Genomic DNA, 23,694 nt, shown 5'->3' with positions numbered 1-23,694 from the left:
TTTTCCTTGGTGGTGAGAATAGAACAATTCAATGTGGGGTTCCTCAGGATTCAGATCTGTCTCAGATCTCAGATCTATTTTAACATCTACCTCCCTGAGATTACACATCTGGTTCAGCCAACTGATGTTATCCTGGAGTGCCTGCAGGCTGCGAGGGTCCGGAGGGGAAGGAAACTATTTCAACCTGAGCAAGACATCTGGATTTTGGGGGCTTCCTGGATCTAACCACGCGCCATGTTTTACTCTCGATGGGATAGCCCTTCAGAAACGGGAGGTGGTACGCGACGTGGGTGTGTGTTTGTGTGTCTTGCTAAACTAGGAATCTCCAAAGTTGGCCACTTTAAGACTTGTGGACTTTTTGTCTCCCAACATTCCCCATCCAAGATGAGTTGAGGCTGGCTGGCTGAGGAATTCTGGGAGTCGAATAGTTTGAATTCAGCCTTAGGGAATTGCTCACGGCGAGAACAATTAACCAGTGGAACAGCTTGCCACCGGAACTTGTGGGCGCTTCATCGCTGGAGGTTTTTAAGAAGAGTCTGGATAATCGCTTGTCTGGAATGGCATAGGGTCTCCTGCTTGAGGGGGGGGGGTGGACTAGAAGACCTTCAAGGTCCCTTCCAACTCTGTGATTTTGTTATGAGCAAGTGATTAGGGGTATCTAAGGGTGTCATGATAGCAGCCTGCCAATACGTGGGAGGCTGCCACAAAGAAGAGGGGGATCAACTTATTCTCCAAACCCCATAAAGGCAGGACAAGAAGCAACATATGGAAACTAGTCAAGGAGAGAAGCAACCTAGAACTAAGGAGAAACTTCCTAACAGTCAGAACAATTAACCAGTGGAACAACCTGCCTCCAGAAGCTGTGAATGCTCCAACACTGGAAGCTTTTAAGAAAAGACTGGACAGCCATTTGTCTGAAATGGTGTAGGGTTTCCTGCTTAAGCAGGAGGTTGGACTAGATGACCTCCAAGGTCCCTTCCCGCTCTATTCTGATTGATTGATTGAAATGGTCTAGAGCAGGGCTCTTCAAACATAGCCCTTTTATGACTTGTGGACTTCAACTCCCAGAATTCCTCAGCCAGCCACGCGTGATCTAGGGTCTCCCGCTTGAGCAGGGGGCTGGACTAGAAGACCTCCAAGGTCCCTTCCTGCTCTATTCTGATTAATTAATTGTGATTTTGAACGGGAAGGGGAAAGTTGGAGGAAAGATGGACCTAGAAATTCACGCGTGGCTGGCTCAGGAATTCTGGAAGTTGAAGTCCACAAGCCATGAAGGGGCCATAGTTCCCCCATGCTGGCTCAGGAATTCTGGGAGTTGAAGTCCACAAGCCATGAAGGGGCCATAGTTCCCCCATGCTGGCTCAGGAATTCTGGGAGTTGAAGTCCGCGAGTCATGAAGGGGCCACAGTTCCCCCATGCTGGCTGAGGAATTCTGGGAGTTGAAGTCCGCGAGTCATGAAGGGGCCATAGTTCCCCCATGCTGGCTGAGGAATTCTGGGAGTTGAAGTCCGCGAGTCATGAAGGGGCCATAGTTCCCCCATGCTGGCTCAGGAATTCTGGGAGTTGAAGTCCGCGAGTCATGAAGGGGCCACAGTTCCCCCATGCTGGCTGAGGAATTCTGGGAGTTGAAGTCCACAAGCCATGAAGGGGCCATAGTTCCCCCATGCTGGCTGAGGAATTCTGGGAGTTGAAGTCCATGAGTCATGAAGGGGCCATAGTTTCCCCATGCTGGCTGAGGAATTCTGGGAGTTGAAGTCCGCGAGTCATGAAGGGGCCACAGTTCCCCCATGCTGGCTGAGGAATTCTGGGAGTTGAAGTCTGCAAGTCATGAAGGGGCCACAGTTCCCCCATGCTGGCTGAGGAATTCTGGGAGTTGAAGTCTGCAAGTCATGAAGGGGCCACAGTTCCCCCATGCTGGCTCAGGAATTCTGGGAGTTGAAGTCCACCAGTCATGAAGGGGCCATAGTTCCCCCTTGCTGGCTCAGGAATTTTGGGAGTTGAAGTCCACCAGTCATGAAGGGGCCATAGTTCCCCCATGCTGGCCCAAGAATTCTGGGAGTTGAAGTCCACCAGTCATGAAGGGGCCACAGTTCCCCCATGCTGGCTCAGGAATTCTGGGAGTGGAAGTCCATGAGTCATGAAGGGGCCATAGTTCCCCCATGCTGGCTGAGGAATTCTGGGAGTTGAAGTCTGCAAGTCATGAAGGGGCCATAGTTCCCCCATGCTGGCTGAGGAATTCTGGGAGTTGAAGTCCGCAAGTCATCAAAGGGCCAAGTTTGAAGAGCCCTGGTCTAGGGTCTCCTGTTTGAGCAGGGGGCTGGACTAGATGACCTCCAAGGTCCCTTCCTGCTCTATTCTGATTAATTAGTTGTGATTTTCAACAGGAAGGGGAAAGATGGAGGGAAGATGGATCTAGAAATTCAGGGGCGAGGGATTTAAAGACGTTTATTTGGAGGGACGGTGAAGCAACATGGCCTAAATTGCCTAAGATTTCTTCACGGGCAGCTCTGAGTCACGCTGCACGGTCCTGGACCATCCCAGGGAAGCTGCTAATGAGGTCATGGGTTTCCCAACACCGTCACGCAAACGTGTCATTTGAGAAACGTGATATTCCCACCGGGCTTGGTCAAGTCCTCCTCAGCTTATAACTGTATATGGCAGCCCGGAATTTCCTTTCAAAGTCACGACGGTCCTAATTTGAGACACCCACCCGAGCAGGCCTGATTTGATCCCTGTGGCTTGTGGCAATTGTTGTGCTGTCGATCCAGTTCTGAAGAGGAATTCTGCAGTCTTGTCACTTGTACAGGTAGTCCTCGACTTACGACGGTTCACTTAGTGACCCAAGTTACAACGGCACTGAAATGGGTGGCTTAGGACTGTTCTTCACCCTTGTGCCCTGTGCAGCCTCCCCCTAGTCAGGTGATCGAAATTCAGACGCTGGGCAGCTGACTCCTATTTGCGACGGTTGCAGTGTCCCTGGGGGTGGTGTGATCCCCTTTTGCGACCTTCTGACAAGCCATGGGGAAGCCGGATTCGCTTAACAAGGCTGTTACTGTCTTAAGAACTGCAGTGGTTCACTTTGCGACCGTGGCAAGAAAAGTAGTAAAATGGGCCAAAAATCATTTAACAAAGGTCTTGCTTAACGACATAATTTTGGGCCTCAGTTGTGGTCGTAAGTTGAAGACTGCCTGCATGTACATTGAGAGCTTCTGCACCAGAGAAAAATTCCTTCTGTGTCTAATCACGCTTGGTCAAATAAAGTATTTCTATTCTGTTCTGTTCTGTTCTGTTCTGTTCTGTTCCGTTCCGTTCCACTCCACTCCATTTCTTCTCTTCTCTTCTCTTCTCTTCTCTTCTCTTCTCTTCTCTTCTCTTCTCTTCTCTTCTCTTCTCTTCTCTTCTCTTCTCTTCTCTTCTCTTCTCTTCTCTTCTCTTCTCTTCTCTTCTCTTCCCTTCCCTTCCCTTCCCTTCCCTTCCCTTCCCTTCTCTTCTCTTCTCTTCTACAATCTTTCTCTTCTCTTCTCTTCTCTTCTCTTCTCTTCTCTTCTCTTCTCTTCTCTTCTCTTCTCTTCTCTTCTCTTCTCTTCTCTTCTCTTCTCTTCTCTTCATCCCATCCCATCCCATCCCATCCCATCCCATCCCATCCCATCCCATCCTATCCTATCCTATCCTATCCTATCCTATCCTATCCTATCCTATCCTATTCCAAAGCACCTGAAGGCAGGACAAGAAACAATGGATGGAAACTAATCCAGGAGAGAAGCAATCTAGAATTAAGGAGAAACTTCCTAACAATTAGAACAATTAATCAGTGCAACCACTTGCCTCCAGAAGTCGTGAGTGCTCCATCACTGGAGGCTTTTGAGAAGAAACTGGACAGCCACTTGTCTGAAATGGTAGAGGGCCATGTTCTCGAGCAGGGGGTTGGTCTAGATGACCTCCAAGGTGCCTTCCAGCTCTGGAATCGCTCAGAAAGTCAGCCTTAGCCATTGCCAATTTTTTTTTAAACCACCAGCACTATTTCCTTTCCAGCCCCCTCCCTCTATTGGGAATCTCTTCCTGGAGAGCGGATTCAGGTCCTTCCAGGAGCTGAGGATGTCCCCCCTGGGGGGAAGGGGGCAGGGGGAACCCACCCCCTTGAACACCACACCTCCCAAGTCATCGCAAGCTACTCTGGAGCTCCTGGGAAACTCCGCCTGCGGAAGCTGCAGAGAGCCAGACCGCAGCTCCTCATTTATCTTACTCAGTTGCAAAACCGAGCAGGGGCCAGGAGGGTGAGGGTTCAAAAACAGCCAGTTGTGGGATTTCCTCCCCACCCCCCAGTGAACTTGGCCCAAGAGTCAGGCAAGGCCCTGCCCTAAACTTGCGGCTATTTTGGCGGAAGAGCCACACAATGTTCCTTGCAGGGCTAGCTTTTCTGACCGCAATGTCGAAATTTCTCCCTTAAATTGGCAGGCCAGCTCTAACCCTCACCTTCCTTGGGGACCCAGCAGGTGTGGGGGAAAGAAAGGGGGGCGGCGGTGGTGAAGGGGCATCTGGAGTGGTCTGGGGCCAGAGGAGGGTCCCTCGTACAGCAAAGTGGGGAGGGGGTCTTGATTTTTAGTCTTCCTCCTCTCCCCAAACCTCACTCCCTTCTAGCAGAATAATAACATACTAACAGAACAACAGAACAAAATAACAGAATAACACAGTTATGAAAGAGGCTAGACAGTCGTATCTGAAAGGGTAGAGGTTCTCCTGCTTGAGCAGGGGGCTGGACTAGAAGACCTCCAAGGTCCCTTCCGGATTCTATTCTATTCTATTCTATTCTATTCTATTCTATTCTATTCTATTCTATTCTATTCTATTCTATTCTATTCTATTCTATTCTATTCTATTCTATTCTATTCTATTCTATTCTACAATTTGTCTGTTCTACTCTATTCATTTCTATTCTATTCTTATTTCTTATTCTATTCTATTCTGTTCTGTTCTGTTCTGTTCTACAATTTGTCTGTTCTACTCTACTCTACTCTACTCTATTCCTATCCTATCCTGTCCTGTCCTGTCCTGCTCTGTTCTGTTCTGTCCTGCTCTGTTCTGTTCTCCATCCCAAGGAAAACATCTCTGAGGCTTCCAGGCCTTCCAGATCCTTCCCACGGTCTGTGCTTCCTCCTCAGCAGAGACCAGCTGAACCAGGTGAGACGAGCCCACCTAGAGTGCCCGGCTGTATCAAAGAACAAAGGTGACTTATCCCGCCTCTCTCCCTCACCTTGGCCAGCGATCAAGCAGGACAGGAAGAGCTGTGGTCATCCCCCACTTTCCCCCTGGAGAAGCTCTTGAAAGATGTCTCCTCCTCCCCCTCCCTCCCTCCACTCTCTTTCATCTCCTTCCAAGCAACCCGCATCAAAGGTGAGGGCAGGTAGAGTTCAACCTGGTGGGAACCGGTCTGTTTTGTTCGGAAGCTGTTGCAGGATACGGGCGATGGGAGGAGGCGGGAGGGAAATCGATAGTCCACAACTTAGGACCACAGTGGAGGCCCCCAATTTCCTTTGCCGAGCGAGGTTTCCTGCCTGATCAGGGGGTTGGACTAGATGATCTCCAAGGTCCCTTCCAACTTGATGATGGTGATGATGATGACCTTCGTCTAAGGGAGTTTAGCCCCATTTTAGGCGTTTTCTTGCCGCCCTTGTTAAGAGAATCACTGCAGTCACTAAATTAGTCACACGGTTGTTAAGTGAATCCGGCTTCCCCATTGGCTGTCAGAAAGTTGCAAAAAGGGCTCACGTCATCGTGGGACACTTGCAACCGTCATAAGTATGGGTCAGTTGCCTTGGTGGAGCAGTGGGCTAATGCCTCCTTAAGTAACACCAGCTGCCTGCAATCAGTGCAGGTTCGCATCCCACCAGGCTCAAGGTTGACTCAGCCTTCCATCCTTCCCAGGTAGGTAAAATGAGGACCCAGATTGTTGGGGGCAATTAAGCTGACTTTGTAATAATGCCGCTTGGGGGTGTGTGTGAAAGCCCTAATAAGCAGGCATATACATAGAATGAAGGCTACTGCTAAGCTTGTAAGCCACCCTGAGTCTTCAGAGAAGGGCGGGATATAAATGGAATTAAAATAAAATAAATAAAAATAAATAAACAGCTTAATTTTGATCAGGTGACTATGTGGATGCTGCAATGGGCGTAGGTGGGGAAAATGGTCATAAGTCACTTTTTTTAGTGCCACTTTTTTAGAATAGAATAGAATGGAATGGAATAGATTGTAGAACAGGACAGGATAGGATAGGATAGGATAGGATAGGATAAGAAATAATAGAATAGAATAGAACAGAATAGAAAAAAATATGGAATGGAATAGAATAAGAACAGGAATAGAATAACAGAGTTGGAGGGGGATCTTGGAGGTCTTCTAGTCCAACCCCCTGCTCAAGTAGGAGGCTCTGTTCAGACAAGTGGCTGTCCAGTCTCTTCTTTAAAACCTCCCGTGATGGAGCGCCCACGATTTCTGGTGGCCGGCTGTTCCTCTGGTTAATTGTCCTCACTGTCAGGAAATTCTTCCTTAGTCCCAGGTTGCTTCTCTCCTTGATGAGTTTCCATCCGTTGCTTCTTGTCCTGCCTTCTGGTGCTTTGGAAAGTAAGTTGACCCCTTCCACTTTGTGCCAGCCCCTCAAATACTGCCAGTCTGGAGAAAAGAAGGACCGGGTGGGTCATGATAGCAGGGTTCCAGTATTTGAGGGGCTGCCCCAAAGAAGAGGGGGGCTCAACCTCTTCCCCAAAGCACCAGAAGGCAGAGGAAGAAGCAACGGATGGAAACTCATCAAAGAGAGAGAAGCAACCTGGAACTAAGGAGAAACTTCCTGACAGTGAGGACAATTAACCAGTGGAACCGCCTGCCTCCAGAAGCTCTGAATGCTCCAACACTGGAGGTTTTTAAGAAGAGACTGGACAGCCATTTGTCTGAAATGGTATAGGGTTGGAGTAGATGACCTCCAAGGTCCCTTTCAGCTCTCTTCTGATTCTATTCCCCTCCAGTCCGTTGTTGTTTTTTTGGCTAGACCAGCCAAGCTCAATTCCTGCAACCGTTCTTCATATGTTTTAGTCACCAGGACTTTAATCATCCTACTTGCTTATAATTTAGGCTCATTGAATTCTCTGAGATTGGTTGATGTTCCTCATTTTACGGAAGAGGAACCCCCGGGCGACAGAGGGAAGGGAGCTTTTACGCTTTGTAATAGCAAAACTTTTGTGTCTTCCTTTTCTTTCTTTCTTTCTTTCTTTCTTTCTTTCTTTCTTTCTTTCTTTCTTTCTTTCTTTCTTTCTTTCTTTCTTTCTTTCTTTCTTTTGCAAGATCCCCCCTCCCCCCCGTGCAATCACAGCATCTCAACTTTCAAGGACGTCGCACGTCAGATCTCAAAATTTCTGTGCTAAAAGAAAAAGGGAAACTTTGCCAACGCAAATGAGCAAGGAATTGTGTTTTTTTTGTAAAGATTTTATTAGTTTTTATAGGGTTGGGAATAAGGTGGGAGTCGGGATTAGGATTGGGATTTGGGTTAGGGTTGGGGTTGGGGATAGGGTTTTTCCAAATGATAATAATAATAGTAATAGTAATAATAGTAATAATAATAATAATAATAATAATAATAATAATAATAATAATAATAATAATAATAATAATAATGAAGTTGGAAGGGACCTTGGAGGTCATCCAGTCCAACCCCCTGCTCAGGCAGGAAACCCTACACCATTTCAGACAAATGGCTGTCCAGTCTCTTCTTGAAAACTTCCAGTGTTGGAGCATTCACAGCTTCTGGAGGCAGGTAGTTCCACTGGTTAATTGTTCTGTCAGGAAGTTTCTCCTTAATTCCAGGTTGCTTCTTTCCTTAGTTAGTTTGCATCCGTTGCTTCTTGTCCTGCCTTCAGGGGCTTTGGAGAATAGCTTGACTGCCTCTTCTTAGGGGCAGCCCCGGAGATACTGGAAGACTGCTATCATGTCACCCCTCGTCTTTCTCTTCATTAAACGAGACAGGCCCAATTCCAGCAACCGTTCCTTGTATGTTAACATTTAACCTCCAGTCCCCTAATCATCTTTATTGCTCTTCTCTGTACTCTTTCTAGAGTCTCAACATCTTTTTTACAATATTTTTCAATATTTAGCCAACAGCATAATGTCTGGGTACATATATTTAACTAGAAATAATAAAGATAGTTAATTATCATAAATCATATGTTCATTAACGCTAATCTATATTCAAAATTACATATCACGTTCCTTTCTCTCCGACTCTTCTTTCTAGCCATTGATAGAAATCATCCCGTGTTCTAAAGCACACGGAGTCTTCTTTCTCTTTAATCTTTGAAGTCAATCTATCCATTTCTGCACGTTCTAAAATTTTTATTAATTAATACTGCTTCAGTTGGTAAGTTTTCATTTTTCCAATGTTGGGCAAATACCATTCTTGCTGCCGTGAATATATGTAGATTTAGATATCTGCAATCTTTCTCATAATTAGCTCCTATTATTCCTGACAAAAATAGTTCTGGTTTAAAGGAATTGTTGAACTATCACATCCAGCAACATCCAGGTTTCAAGCAAAACCACAATTACAGGTAACCCGTGATTTCGTTTAGCGACGGTTACAACTGCACTGAGAAAAAGGGACTTATGACCATTTTTATCACTTACGACCATTGGTGCATCCCCAGGGTGATGAAATATTTAGGTAGTCCCAGATTTTCATCCATTTGTTTAGTTGACCGTTCAAAGTTACGATAGCACTGTGATTTATGACAGTTTCTCACCCTTACGACCGTTGCAGCGTCCCCAGGGTCACGTGATCAACATTCGGACGCTTGGCAACTGACTCATGTTTATGACGTGATTCCCCCTTTTACGACCTTGACCAGCAAAGTCCATGGGGAAGCCAGATTCACTTAACAGCCGTGTTACCCATTTAACAACCGCGTGGTTCACTTAACAACTGTGGTTTAATGGGGTTGTAAAATGGGGCAAAACTCAATAACTGTCTCAGCAAGGCCAATTTTGGGTTCAATCGTGGCCATAAATTGAGGACTCTGTATTTATCACAGCAGGAAAAAAGTCCAAAGGAACATTTTTGATTGGCTAGCGAAAGTCATCTTTATCCAGTTACATCATAAAAAATTCAGCATTCAATAATATTTAAGCAGAACCGCCGATATGAATATTGTATTACAGTAGAGTGGGGGGGGGAAATAAAAAACAGCCTGGGAAAATACCTCTTGAGTCCCACGGAGTCATTGTAAAAAGACACAATTGCCTTTTATTGACACAGTAAGTACACACAGTACAGCTGAATAATCATTTATTACTTCAGCCTGAGAAAGTTCGCATTTTGTGGTTAGAAAGTTGCAGCAATTTGTTAGCTAAAGCAGAAAAACTTCTGCATTCTCTTATATTACAATTATATTACAAATTTATGTTGCTAAGTGTAATATCTGTTAAGTGAGTTTTGTTCCACTTTACGACCTTTCTTGCCACAGTGGTTAAGTTAGTGGCCTGGTTGTTAAGGGGATCTGGCTTCTCCATGGACTTTGATTGCCAGTAGGTCGCAAAACAGGATCACGTGACACCCCCGCCCCCGGGGACAATGCGACCGTCGCAAACACAAGTCAGTTGCCAAGCAGCCGAAGTTTGATCCCGCGAACCAAGGGGGATGCTGGGACGGTGGTGTGAAAACGGTCACGTCACTTTTTCCAGGGCTGCTGTAGCTTTGAACTGTCACTCAGTGAACTGACCGTAAGTCAAGGACTACCTTAAAAGAAAGTTAAAATAAAGTACAATAAAACCCATGTTGCTTGGCCTCCACTATCCTGGCTGTTTATTTTCAGATCTTTCCTTGCGGTTTCTTGCTACTATCCCTGATTTCATCATCATCATCTTCATCATCATCATCAGATCTATAATACCATCAAACTTCCACATCTGCCTATCCCCAGGTCCTTGGTAAGGACTCGATAGGTAGGCAAAAATGCCAAATGCAGTCTGAACATCTGCCTGACTGTGCGATGATCAATAACAACAACAACAACAACAGAGTTGAAAGGGACCTTGGAGGTCATCTAGTCCAACCCCCTGCTCAGGCATGAAACCCTATACCATCACAGACAAATGGGCGTCCAGTCTCTTCTTAAAAACTTCCATTGCTGGAGCATTCCAAGTTTCTGGAGGCAGGTAGTTCCACTGGTTAATTGTTCTAGCTTAAGAGTTTCTTAGAGTTGATGAATTCTTGTGTCAATATATTCCTTTTATTTCTTTCCTGTTCTGTCTGTTTCTCCCCACTGTGGACTTGAGAATTGTTATAGATAGATAAGGTAAAGGTAAAGGTTCCCCCGCACATGCGTGCTAGTCGTTTCCAACTCTAGGGGCCGGTGCTCATCTCCGTTTCAAAGCCGAAGAGCCGGCGCTTGTCCGAGGACGTCTCCGTGGTCATGTGGCCGGCATGACCAGACGCCAAAGGCACACGGAACGCTGTTCTCTTCCCACCGGAGTGGTCCCTATTTTTCTACTTGCATTTTTACGTGCTTTCGAACTGCTAGGTTGGCAGAAGCTGGGACGAGTAACAGGCGCTCACTCTGCTACGCGGCACTCGGGATTCGACCCGCCAAACTGCCGACCTTCTGATCGACAAGCTCAGCATCCTAACCCACTGAGCCACCACGTCTCTTATAGATAGATAGCTAACCTTTATTGTCATTTTTTTTTACTGTGGGCACACTGGCACACATTAAAAATTTAGTTGCTTGCTCCCAAAGTGTACGCATACATAACACCCATTTAAACTTCCTTCCTTCCTGGTGCTTGGAAAGATTTTGCTCCCTGTGTACTCCATTAGCCAGATTATATTATAACTCCGGAATATATTTGCCACATGTATTTCTGTATGGGGAATCCTCAACTTACAACCACAGTCCAGCTCAAAATTTCTGTTGCTAAGTGAGACAGTTCTCGAATGAAATTCACCCCATTTTACGACATTTCTTGCCACTGTTCTTAACAGCTGTTAAGCACATAAGATGGTTTTTAAGTGAATCTGGCTTTTTATTGACTTTGATTGTCAGAAAGTCGCAAAAGGGGGTGGCGTGACCCCGGGGGACGCTGCGACCATCATAAATAGGCGTCTGTGTCTGAATTTTGATCCAGTGCCCACGAGGATGCGGCTATGGTTGTGTGAAAACGGTCGTGTCACATTTCCCAGTGCCGGTGTACCTTTGAACAGTCACTCAATGAACTCTTGTCAATTGAGGATGATTTGCACGGGGTACCCGTCAGCGTGGTTCAGCTTGGACTTTCCTTGAAGAAATGGTGGTGATTTATTTATTTTTTATTTTTTTGCCTTGGTTACGATCAGATTCAGACGTGCCGGGGGTTTAATTCAGGACAGCTCACTTCCTTCTCGTCCGTTTCGTATGGACAGAGATGGGGAAATGTGGGTTTTCCCAAGCAAGACTGGATTGACATCTTATTGGTAGTCATCCTTGAGAGGAGGAAGTGTAAGGTTGGGTGAGTGGAGATATAAAAGGTCTTGGAAAGGAACACGAATTCGGTGATGACCGACGGTTCCCATTGGCACCGCTGTCCTGTTGCAAGTCGAGACCTTCTTAGTAAGTAATTTGATTTGATTCGAATTGAATTCAATACTTTATTTAGAATAGAATACAGTAGAGTTTGAATAGAAGAGAAATGAATAGAGTAGAGTAGAACAGACAAATTGTAGAATAGAATAGAATAGAATAGAATAGAATAGAATAGAATAGAATAGAATAATAGAATAGAATAGAATAGAATAGAATAGAATAGAATAGAATAGAATAGAATAGAATAGAATAGAATAGAATAGAATAGAATAGAATAAGAAATAAGAATAGAAGAGAAATGAATAGAATAGAGTAGAACAGACAAATTGTAGAATAGAATAGAATAGAATAGAATAGAATAGAATAGAATAGAATAGAATAGAAAATATAGAATAGAATAGAATAGAATAGAATAGAATAGAATAGAATAGAATAGAATAGAATAGAAAATATGGAATAGAATAGAATAGAATAGAATAGAATAGAATAGAATAGAATAGAATAAGAAATAAGAATAGAAGAGAAATGAATAGAATAGAGTAGAACAGACAAATTGTAGAATAGAATAGAATAGAATAGAATAGAATAGAATAGAATAGAATAGAATAGAATAGAATAGAATAGAATAGAATATTTATTTTATTTTTATTTATTTTATTGCATTTATATACCGCCCTTTCCCTGAGGACTCAGGGCGGTTTACAGGGAGTTAAAAATCAACCATACAAAAGTTAAAACCCAGTTTAAAAAATATTAAATCAACCCTGTACTATTAAAAACCCCAATTAAAATGAATGTCTCCTCAGCCTGGGCCCGAGAGCTCAAAGAGCCAGGTCTTCAGGCCCCGGCGGAATGATCGGAGGTCGGGAGCAGTCCTCAGCTCCACCGGCAGCTGGTTCCAGAGGGCAGGCGCCCCCACTGAGAAGGCCCTATCCCTGGGTGTCACCCGCCGGCAATCTCTTACCGGCGGGACCCTGAGCAGACCCTCCCTGTGGGAGCGCACTGGGCGAAGGGTGTTTGATGCCGGCAGCAGGTGTTCCCTCAAATACCCCGGACCCAGGCCATGTAGGGCTTTATAGGTGATAACCAGCACCTAGAATAGAATAGAATAGAATAGAATAGAATAGAATAGAATAGAATAGAATAGAATAGAATAGAATAGAATAGAATAGAATAGAATAGAATAGAATAGAATAGAATAGAAAATGGAATGGAATGGAATGGAATGGAATGGAATGGAATAGAATAGAATAGAATAGAATAGAATAGAATAGAATAGAATAGAATAGAATAGAATAGAATAGAATAGAGCTGGAAGGGACCTTGGAGGTCTTCTAGTCCAGCCCCCTGCTCAAGCAGGAGAACCTATACCATGTCAGACAAGTGACTATCTAGTCTGTTCTTGAAAATATCCAGTGATGGAGCGCCCACGATTCCTGGTGGCAAGCTGTTCCACTGGTTAATTGTCCTCACTGTCAGGAAGCTTCTCCTTAATTCCAGGTTGCTTCTCTGCTTGATTAGTTTCCATCCATTGTTTCTCATCCTTCCTTCTGGTGCTCTGGTGAACAAAGTGACCCCCTCCTCTTCTTTGTGGCAGCCCCTCAGATACCGGAACTCTGCTATCATGTCTCCCCTATTTCTTCTTTTTCTTCAGACTAGCCAAACCCAAGTCCCGCAGCCGTTCTTCCTACGTTTTGGTCTCCAGGCCTTGGATCATCTCAGTTGCTCTTCTCTGGATTATTTTTTTCCAGACTCTCAACATCTTTTTTGTGATGTGGTGACCAAAATTGGCTGCAGTATTCCAGGTGTGGCCTCACTAGGGTTTTATAAAGCGGTACTAATACCTCGCGTGATCTTGATTCTAGGCATCTGTCATTAGACACAGGAGGAATTTGTCTCATTCGAGCTTCTCGGTGAAGGAGGGAGGAGGCAAAGACTGTTGGGGGAGAGAGAAAAAAAAAGAATCTGGCTGCTTTTTTGGGGTGGTGTCGTTTCTGGTTCAAAGTCCCAAAGATGCTATTTTTTCCAGCAGGCAACTGGTGTCAAGGCTGCTAACATCGAATGTTATTGCTTGACATGAGATGAAGAAGTAGCTATGTCATATGTTAAACTTGCGTATTGCTTGAAGTCGAGTTTTGTTTTAGTTTAAGGTTAGGAGGGGGGAATGAGTAGGATTGCACTTTCAAGGCCATTGGTCTCTCTAAAGAAGATAAGGTTTGGCGGTTCTTCTAACGGAAGGGAAGCTGATTCTTTAAATTAATTGGAGAATATGATTAATGACAAAATTAGAAAGGTGGAGAATTGTGTTTTAATGTATTGTGCAAGGGGGGGCGGGCGGAGATTTCAGATTCCAGCTTCCTTTCAGATTCTAGCTTCCTTCCAGCAAGGTTTTGCCGGTGTATTAGGCTAATAAAGGACTTTTAAGGTAAACAGTGCCTCAGAGTGGCTTGAAAAGCCCATACGTCGGAAACTTTGACAACTGGACTTTCTTGTTTGTTCGTTGAAGACCTTTCGCTTCTCATCCCAGAAGCTTCTTCAGGTTCTGACCAGATGGTGGCGAAGGGAAGGATTTATACTCCTTGCAGACAGCTGGTCCTTTGCATAGCCCTTGAGGCCATTTGGAGGTTTACCTGTGTCTTCAGGGTCACCTGAGTGGTGCAAACAGGTCGTGGAGCCTCCTTGGAACCGCTGAAAGGACCGTGTGGTAGACGAGATATATGGTGTCATGTCCCTCCCCTTCTGTTGACGGAGGGGTGTTCAGGTTTGGCCTAGATGGCCTCTTGGACCCCTCTTTCAAACTGGCGGTCCTTTCCGTCCAAAATGTGGACTTTGCTGTCTTCGAAAGAGCGCCATTTGTCTTTTAAATGCAGATGGACCACTAATCTTGCTCTGATGGGTTTGTTGTCCTATCAGGGGTAGGCAACCTTTTTATGACTCATGGATTTCAACTCTCAGAATTCCTGAAGCCAGCATGGGGGAACTATGGCCCCCTCATGACTTTGGACTTCAACTCCCAGAATTCCTGAGCCAGCATGGGGGAACTGTGGCCCCTTCGTGACTTGTGGACTTCAACTCCCAGAATTCCTGAAGACAGCATGGGGGAACTATGGCCCCCTCATGACTCGTGGACTTCAACTCCCAGAATTCCTGAACCAGCATGGGGGAACTATGGCCCCCGCATGACTTGTAGACTTCCACTCCCAGAATTCCTGAGCCAGCATGGGGGAACTATGGCCCCTTCATGACTTGTGGACTTCAACTCCCAGAATTCCTGAGCCAGCATGGGGGAAACTATGGCCCCTTCATGGCTTGTGTACTTCAACTCCCAGAATTCCTGAAGACAGCATGGGGGAACTATGGCCCCCTCATGACTTGTGGACTTCAACTCCCAGAATTCCTGAAGACAGCATGGGGGAACTATGGCCCCCTCATGACTTGTGGACTTCAACTCCCAGAATTCCTGAAGACAGCATGGGGGAACTATGGCCCCCTCATGACTCGTGGACTTCAACTCCCAGAATTCCTGAGCCAGCATGGGGGAACTATGGCCCCCTCATGACTCGTGGACTTCAACTCCCAGAATTCCTGAGCCAGCGTGGGGGAACTATGGCCCCTCATGACTCGTGGACTTCAACTCCCAGAATTCCTGAGCCAGCAAGGCTCAGCTTGGAAACCTCTCCCTTTCCCCTCAGCATGGATGGCTCAGGAATTCTGGGAGTTGAAGTCCAAGAGTCATAAAAGAGCCAAGGTTGCCTACCGGTTGTACCATTCATTAGGTTGGGCTGGGAAACATGCCTTTGGGAAGCAGGTTGCTTCACCCACCTCGTTGGGACTGCACGGGCGACACTTGGAGTAAAGCATCGGGGGTGGGGGTGGTGATGCCCGGAATGGCTGTGAGACGCACCACTGAATCTTGTCCTAATGAGTTTGTTCTCCTGTGTGGTGCCATGCATTTGTGAAGTTGTTGCCATCTATCTCATCCAAGAAGATGAGAAGGATAATAGTAATACAGCCTTACTACATACTATGCACAGTTATACCATAGGGGGTACCTTGCTCAATAGTAGCAACTGTGAGAGGGATTTCGGAGTCCTAGTGGACAATCGCTTCAATGTGAGCCAGCCGTTGTGCGGCAGCTGCCAAAAAAGCCAACACAGTGCTAAGCTGCATCAACAGAGGGACATAATGAAGATCACGTGGAGTGTTAATACCACTTTACAATGCCTTGGTAAGGCCACACTTGGAATCCTGCATGCAGTTTTGGTCGCTATGATGTAAAAAAGATGTTGGGACTCTAGAAAGAGTGCAGAGAAGAGCAACAAAGATGATCAGGGGATGACTGGAGGCTAAAACATATAAGGAACGGTTGCAGGAATTGGGTATGTCTAGTTTAATAAAGAGAAGGACGAGGGGGGACAGGATAGCAGTCTTCCAGTATCTCAGGGGCTGCCCCAAAGAAGTGGGAGTCAAGCTACCCTCCAAAGCCCCTGAAGGCAGGATGAGAAGCAACGGATGGAAACTAACCAAAGAGAGAAGCAACCTAGAACTAAGGAGAAACTTCTTGACAGTGAGAACAATTAACCAGTGGAACTGCTTGCCTCCAGATGTTGTGGGTTCTTCACCCCTGGAAGCTTTTAAGAAGAGACTTGGCTGACATCTGTCAGAAATGGTGTAGGGCAGGGGTCCCCAACCCCCGGGCCATGGACCAGTACCGGGCCATGGCATGCTAGCAACTGGTCCGGACAAACAAGCAAAGCCCCATCTGCAGGATGCAGGCAGTGCACAAAACCACAAACCCTCTGGTGCGCAGAAAAACATCTCTCCATGGAACCAGTCCCTGGTGCAAAAAAGGTTGGGGACCTGTGGTGTAGGGTCTCCTGCTTGGGCAGGTGGTTGGACTAGATGACCTACAAGGTGCCTTCCAACTCTGTTATTCTATTCTATTCTATTCTATTCTATTCTATTCTATTCTATTCTATTCTATTCTATTCTATTCTATTCTATTCTATTCTATTCTATTCTATTCTATTAGACTACTGCAACGCTCTCTACATGGGGCTGCCCTTGAGGACCACTCGGAGGCTCCAACTGGTGCAGAATGCAGCCGCGAGAGTTGTGTTGGGAGTCTCCCGATACTCCCATGTTACACCTCTGCTCCGTGAGCTGCATTGGCTCCCAGTTGTCTTCCGGGTGAGATTCAAGGTGCTGGTAATGGTCTTTAAAGCCCTACATGGCTTGGGTCCGGAGTACCTTAGGGATCACCTGCTGCCGGCGTCAACTTCCCTCCGCCCTGTGCGTTCCCACAGAGAGGGCCTCCTCAGGGTGCCACTGGTCAGAGAATGTCGTCTGGTGGCCCCCAGGGGGAGGTCCTTCTCTGTGGGTGCCCCGGATTTGTGGAACCGTTTGCCGGTTGAGCTCCGTATGGCGCCAGACCTTCGCTCCTTCCGACGCGATCTGAAGACCTACTTGTTCGAACAAGCTGGCCTGGCCTGATGGGTGATGGGATTGGGTTTTATTATCGTTTTAATGTATTTTAACTTACTGCTGTAAGCTTTTGGGCACCTTGTTTAATCTCTTTTTAATTTTTGTATTCTTGTATTTTAGTATGTATTGCCCTGTTCACCGCCCTGAGTCCTTCGGGAGAAGGGCGGTATACAGATAAAATTATTATTATTATTATTATTATTATTATTATTATTATTATTATTATTATTATTATTATTATTATTATTATTATTATTATTATTATTATTATTATTATTATAGTACTTAATTGGAAAATAACCTTAATGCATCTTTTGAAATAAAAATTAATATAAGACCAGGCCTTATTTTGGGGGAAAGACGGGTGTATTGTATTGTATTATTATTATTGTTGTTAATAATGACGACGATGATAATGATGTTGGAAGGGATCTTGGAGGTCATCTAGTCTAACCCCGTGCTCAGTCAGGAAACCCTATACCATTTCAGACAAATGGCTGTCCAGTCTCTTCTTAAAAACTCCCAATGTTGGAGCATTCACAGCTTCTGGAGGCAGGTTGTTCCACTGGTTAATTGTTCTGACTGTTAGGAAGTTTCTCCTTAGTTCTAGGTTGCTTTTCTGTTTGGTTAGCTTCCATTCATTTTTTCTTGCCAGCTTTCTAGTCCTTTGGAAAATAGCTTGACTCCCTCTTCTTTGGGGCAGCCCCTGAGATACTGGCAGGCTGCTATCATGTCACCCCTCGCCCTTCTCTTCATTAAACTAGGCATCCCCGATTCCAGCAACCGTTGTACTGTATTTCATTATATAATAATAATAATAATAATAATAATAATAATAATAATAATAATAATAATAATAATAATAATAATAATAATACTCATTTCATGGTTAGTGACTCTTGTTGGATCTTTGTTCTCTTCCCCTTGTAGGGATCTTCGGGACCCGCATGGCTAACCTCCACCTGAAAACGATGATGTGGATTTTTTTCCTGCCGATTTTTGAGGCTCATCTCTTTCTTAAAAACGAAATGAAGCCCCCAGCAGCCCTTAAACTCCAAATAAACCACAGAGGGCTGGCCTATGGTGAGTTTCTCCTTGAGGTCCTCACAAGTGGAGACAAGCACGAAGCGTGAGACGTAAGATAGGTAGATGACCTTTATTGTCATCTTTTACCGTGGGCACATTGGCACACGTTAAAAATGAAATTTTCTTGCTTGCTCCCTTAAGCAAATCCAGAAGGGATCCCCCCGGATCTTTGCGTGATTCAGTCGTCCACCAATTAGATCTTTACGCAACTGGCAAGACAGTGGTTGCCAAATATGATTCTTGTCGCTGTTATCCCATGCAACATCAAATATATACTTTGTTTATTGATCTTTTCCGGCATAACGCCTCATTAAAAAAACAAACAAACCGGGTTTAAAATCTACGTGTTTTCCCAACGTCTTTCCTAGCCAAGTATGTATTTTTTTTCCAGTTATCCCCTTTGCTTCAACATGTGTCCATCGTACGTGGTGATAATAAATGCCTGACTTGGGCTTACATTTCCAACACCTATCCGACATGTTTTTAAGCATTTTTTGCCAGTCTTGCTGGTGGCAAGTGCCGTCTGTGAAACATTTTATATCACGTCCTCCCTGTTGATCTGCACTCTTGCTAATTCTTTGCAGTGAAGGACATGGCGATGCAGATGCTTCTGTCGCAACTGATGGAGGAGCAAATCCAGGATCAAAGCAACAGCTACAACGTGCCCCTGTTGGGAGAAATCTCTTTGTCCTTCTCAAAGTAAGGCTGGGCCCAGCTTCCTCCTATGCTAAAGTACTGGTAGTCCTTGGCTTAGGTACAGGGGTAGGCAACCTTGGCTCTTTTATGACTGGTGGACTTCAACTCCCAGAATTCCTGAGCCAGCCACGCTGAGGGGAAAGGAGAGGTTTCCAAGCTGAGCCATGATGGCTCTGGAATTCTGGGAGTTGAAGTCCACGACTCATGAAGGGGCCATAGTTCCCCCATGCTGGCTCAGGAATTCTGGGAGTTGGATTCCGCGAGTCATGAAGGGGCCGTAGTTCCCCCATGCTGGCTGAGGAATTCTGGGAGTTGAAGTCCACAAGTCATGAGGGGGGCCATAGTTCCCCCATGCTGGCTGAGGAATTCTGGGAGTTGAAGTCCGTGAGTCATGAAGGGGCCATAGTTCCCCCATGCTGGCTCAGGAATTCTGGGAGTTGGAGTCCGCGAGTCATGAAGGGGCCATAGTTCCCCCATGCTGGCTGAGGAATTCTGGGAGTTGAAGTCCGTGAGTCATGAAGGGGCCATAGTTCTTCCATGCTGGCTGAGGAATTCTGGGAGTTGAAGTCCACAAGTCATGAAGGGGCCAAGTTTGCCTACCTCTGGCTTAGGACCATAACTGAGCCTCAAATTTCTCTGGTTAAAGTGAGACATTTGCTAAGTGACTTTTGCCCCATTTTATGACCTTTCTCGCCACAGTTCTGAAGTGAATCGTTGCGGTTGTTAAGTGAGTCACATGGTTGTTAAGTGAATCTGCCTTCCCCCATTGACTTTAACAACAACAACAACAACAACAACAACAATAGTTGGTAGGGACCTTGGAGGTCATCTAGCCCAACCCCCTGCTCAGGCAGGAGACCCTATACCATTTCAGACAAATGGCTGTCCGGTCTCTTCTTGAAAACCTCCAGTGTTGGAGCATTCACCGCCTCTGGAGGCAAGTTGTTCCACTAAATAACAGAATTGGAAGGGACCTTGGAGGTCATCTAGTCCAACCCCTGCTCAGGCATTAAAAGAACAACTTTAATCTAATTTCAGAGTTATATGTGGGGAATTGCCTTCCTATCTCTTTATTTGAGGAGTATTGGTTACTATATGAGATGATGAAATACCTTGGATTATAAAATCTTGCTTGACAAACGACTTCTACTCTAAAGACTGTCTGTAAACACTTGAAAAAGATGGATGAAGACCAGGAAAAGATCCTTTCCATGTTGAAAGCAATAAATGGAACCATTCTTTCATCTCGTGATAAAATAAGACCTAACATAAAAGATCAAGATGCCAGCTTAGATACACAAACCCAAACTTTGACTACAACCAAAGAACTAACAACGCAGAAGATAACAGAAGAAGTGGAACAATCAAATATTAAGACAGAGGACTCAACTGACCAACAAATACAGTTAATGGAAAATCCAGAAAAGGGAGTGACAACACTGAAAATGGAAAAGATATAAATCAGAAGAAATTTGAGAAAGAAGAAAAACAGATTGAATGGAAGATAAACATATCAGGGCAATCCCGGGGAATTGGAATAACAGGGAGACAACTTAACGAATACAAATGGGTTAGTCCTTCCAGAAAATGGCAGTTAAATGGTCTCCTTTATTTCAAATAACATATATAATAATAGAGGGAGATCTATTTGATGATTTAAAAGCATTGATATGGAAGGCTAGTTGGCAAAGGAAGAAAGCCAGAATAAGGCTGAAGAAAATTGGGGTTTTGATTTATTAGAGGGGATTTCATATTATTAATTAGAGGCTTAAAGGGAGAAGTTGAGATAGGGGGAATTTTGGTCACTGGATTTCAAATATTTGAAAATAAGTTGAAAATAAGGATTTTATCTGTTTAATATTTAAAAATTAGACCTAAAAGAAAAAAAACAATTATTATGAAAATTTTTTATTTATTCATTAACCCAGGCAGTCTATATAATGGCTTTGATTTATTAAAGGGGATATTGGGGATATCTTTCTCTGTGGGCGCCCCGGAGTTATGGAACCATCTTCCGGTTGAGCTCCGGACGGCGCCCGATCTTCGCTCCTTTCGCCGCGATCTGAAAACATACCTGTTCGAACAAGCCGGCCTGGCCTGAGGGTGGGATTGGTGGGGTTTTTTATTATCATTTTATTGGGGGTTTTATTAATGTATTTATTGTTTTTATGGGCATGTATTTAATTACTTTTTAATTTTTATAACTTTATGTTTTTTATTCTTGCCCTGTACACCGCCCTGAGTCCTTCGGGAGAAGGGCGGTATAGAAATATTAATAAATTAAATTAAATTAAATTAAATATTGTATTATTAAGTAGATGATTTAATATGGTGGGAAATAGATAACTTTTACAAAATAGAACAAGATTATGTTCAAATAGATAAAATGTGTATTTTGGATACTAGATTCTGTTATGAATTGAGATAAGGGAAATCTTGGTTACCTAAAGCCTGAAAATTATAAGTATAGAGGTTAAATTGGAATGTTGATGGGAAACTAAAAACTGGGGGGGGGGAATTAATAACAGGATACGGATTGCTTATGAAGATTGAACGTAAAAAGTAATTAAGATACGTATAAGCTAAAAATTTATTGAGAAATGTAATAACGATGTTTTTACTGAGTTGAGATAATAAGAACTATATTAGCTTAAATACGAGCCAGTCAGTGTTAAGGTAAAAAGAGAAGAACTATGTGAGCTCGTAACTTGAGACTTGCACTAAAGATTTCGTTATCGAACTATTGATTAACCCGGCCACCACGTTGCTTTTTAAATACTTAAAACCCCCCGTAGATAGGGCTCGCAACTTGGGAGTCCTCCTAGATTCGCGGCTTACCTTGGAAGATCACATGGTGGCCGTGACTAGGGGGGCTTTCGCCCAGGTTCGCCTGGTGCGCCAGTTGCGGCCCTATCTAAGCCGGGATGATTTATGCACGGTCACTCACGCGCTCGTGACCTCTCGTCTAGACTACTGCAACGCCCTCTACATGGGGCTTCCCTTGAGGACCACCCGGAGGCTCCAACTGGTACAGAATGCAGCCGCGAGAGTTGTGTTGGGAGTTTCCCGATACTCCCACGTGACACCTCTGCTCCGTGAGCTGCATTGGTTGCCAGTTGTCTTCCGGGTGAGATTCAAGGTGCTAGTAATGGCGTTCAAAGCCCTCCATGGCATGGGGCCGGAGTACCTCAGGGAACATCTGCTGCCGGCATCAAGCTCCCTGCGCCCTGTGCGTTCCCACAGTGAGGGCCTCCTCAGGGTGCCACCGGTCAGAGAATGCCGTCTGGTGGCCCCCAGGGAGAGATCCTTCTCTGTGGGCGCCCCGGAGCTATGGAACCAGTTACCGGTTGAGCTCCGGACGGCGCCCGATCTGCGCTCCTTTCGCCGCGATCTGAAAACATACTTGTTCGAGCAAGCCGGCCTGGCCTGAGGGGGGATTGGTGGGGTTTTTTATCATTTTTATTGGGGTTTTTATTATGTATCAATTGTATTTTAATCGGGCATGCATTTAATTATTTTTTAATTTTTGTAAATTTCTGTGTTTTATTCTTGCCCTGTACACCGCCCTGAGTCCTTCGGGAGAAGGGCGGTATAGAAATGATAATAAATTAAATTAAATTAAATTAAAACGTAAAATTGGAAAATTAATAAAATACTATTAAAAAAAACACCCGACAACTGTAACGGTTCACTTAAGGCAAGAAAGGTCGTGAAATGGGGCAAAACGCAGTTAACTGATGTCTGACTTAACAACAGCCACTTTGGGCTCATGATGATAATAATAATAATAATAATAATAATAATAATAATAATAATAATAATAATAATAATAATAATAATAAGAAGAAGAAGAAGAAGAAGAAGAAGAAGAAGAAGAAGAAGAAGAAGTAGTAGTTGGAAGGGACCTTGGAGGTCATCTAGTCCAACCTCCTGCTAAGGCAGGAAACCCTATACCATTTCAGACAAATGGCTGTCCAGTCTCTTCTTAAAAACTTCCAGTGTTGGAGCATTCACCACTTCTGGAGGCAGGTTGTTCCACTGGTTAATTGTCCTCACTGTCAGGAAGTTTCTCCTTAGTTCTAGGTTGCTTCTCTCCTTGACTAGTTTCCATCCGTTGCTTCTCGTCCTGCTTTCAGGTGCTTTGGAGAATAGCTTGACTCCCTCTTCTTTGGGGCAGCCCCTGAGATATTGGAACACTGCTATCATGTCACCCCTCACTCTTCTCTTCGTTAAAATACACATCCCCAATTCCAGCAACTGTTCCCTATATGTTTTAGCCTCCAGTCCCCCAATCATCTTTGTTGCTCTTCTCTGTACTCTTTCTAGAGTCTCGACGTTGTGGTTGTTAAGCCAAGGGGAATCTGTAGAGCTTGCATTTAACCCAGGGCAGTTTCCGAAATTCTTTCATCGTGATTTTATTGCTTTCAACGCAATAAATCGGAGCCTTGATAGCCGTTGGGAGATGTGTTCTGGCATATTTAAGGAAGGAAACTTGCTGCCTGCTGAGGCCTCTCTTTGCTGTTCTCCTTCGCAGCATCCAAATCGAACACGTTCAGGTGATGGACTCGGTGGCTTATTTTGTCAAGAGTACAGGTGTCAGCGTGGTCATCCGGGATGTTCAGATTGTGTTGAGCAGCAACTGGAAGATCAAAAGTTCCCTTGGGTAAGTCTTCCTGGGGTTGAGTGTCTGAGGAAGGGAATCCAGGAGGCAAGTTACGGATTTGGGATTTACCTGGCATAGGACAGAATAACTGAGTTAGAAGGGGCCTCGGAGGTCTTCTAGTCCAACCCCCGGCTCAGGCAGGAAACCCATTTCAAACCATTCCAATCT

General features: G+C 44.8%; 1 protein-coding gene across 1 annotated transcript in view; it reads left to right on the top strand.

The window, feature by feature from the left end:
* Positions 1-23,694, top strand: part of LOC308665493 (bactericidal permeability-increasing protein-like) — a gene marked incomplete at its 3' end in the record, with an annotated part of 76,232 nt that overhangs the window by 36,220 nt on the left and 16,318 nt on the right. Inside the window, exons 2-4 of the mRNA XM_081323554.1 lie at positions 18,012-18,164; positions 18,752-18,866; positions 23,398-23,526. Of these exons, the coding sequence (XP_081179680.1) occupies positions 18,029-18,164; positions 18,752-18,866; positions 23,398-23,526 (380 nt within the window). The 5' untranslated portion in view covers positions 18,012-18,028. The remainder of the gene's footprint in view (positions 1-18,011; positions 18,165-18,751; positions 18,867-23,397; positions 23,527-23,694) is intronic.

This window comes from Vipera berus (genome assembly GCF_964194415.1).
Source record: "Vipera berus genome assembly, chromosome: 3".
Classification (NCBI taxonomy): domain Eukaryota; kingdom Metazoa; phylum Chordata; class Lepidosauria; order Squamata; family Viperidae; genus Vipera; species Vipera berus.
The sequence above is the reverse complement of the archived record's forward strand: the minus strand, read 5'-3'. Positions and strand labels throughout refer to the sequence as shown.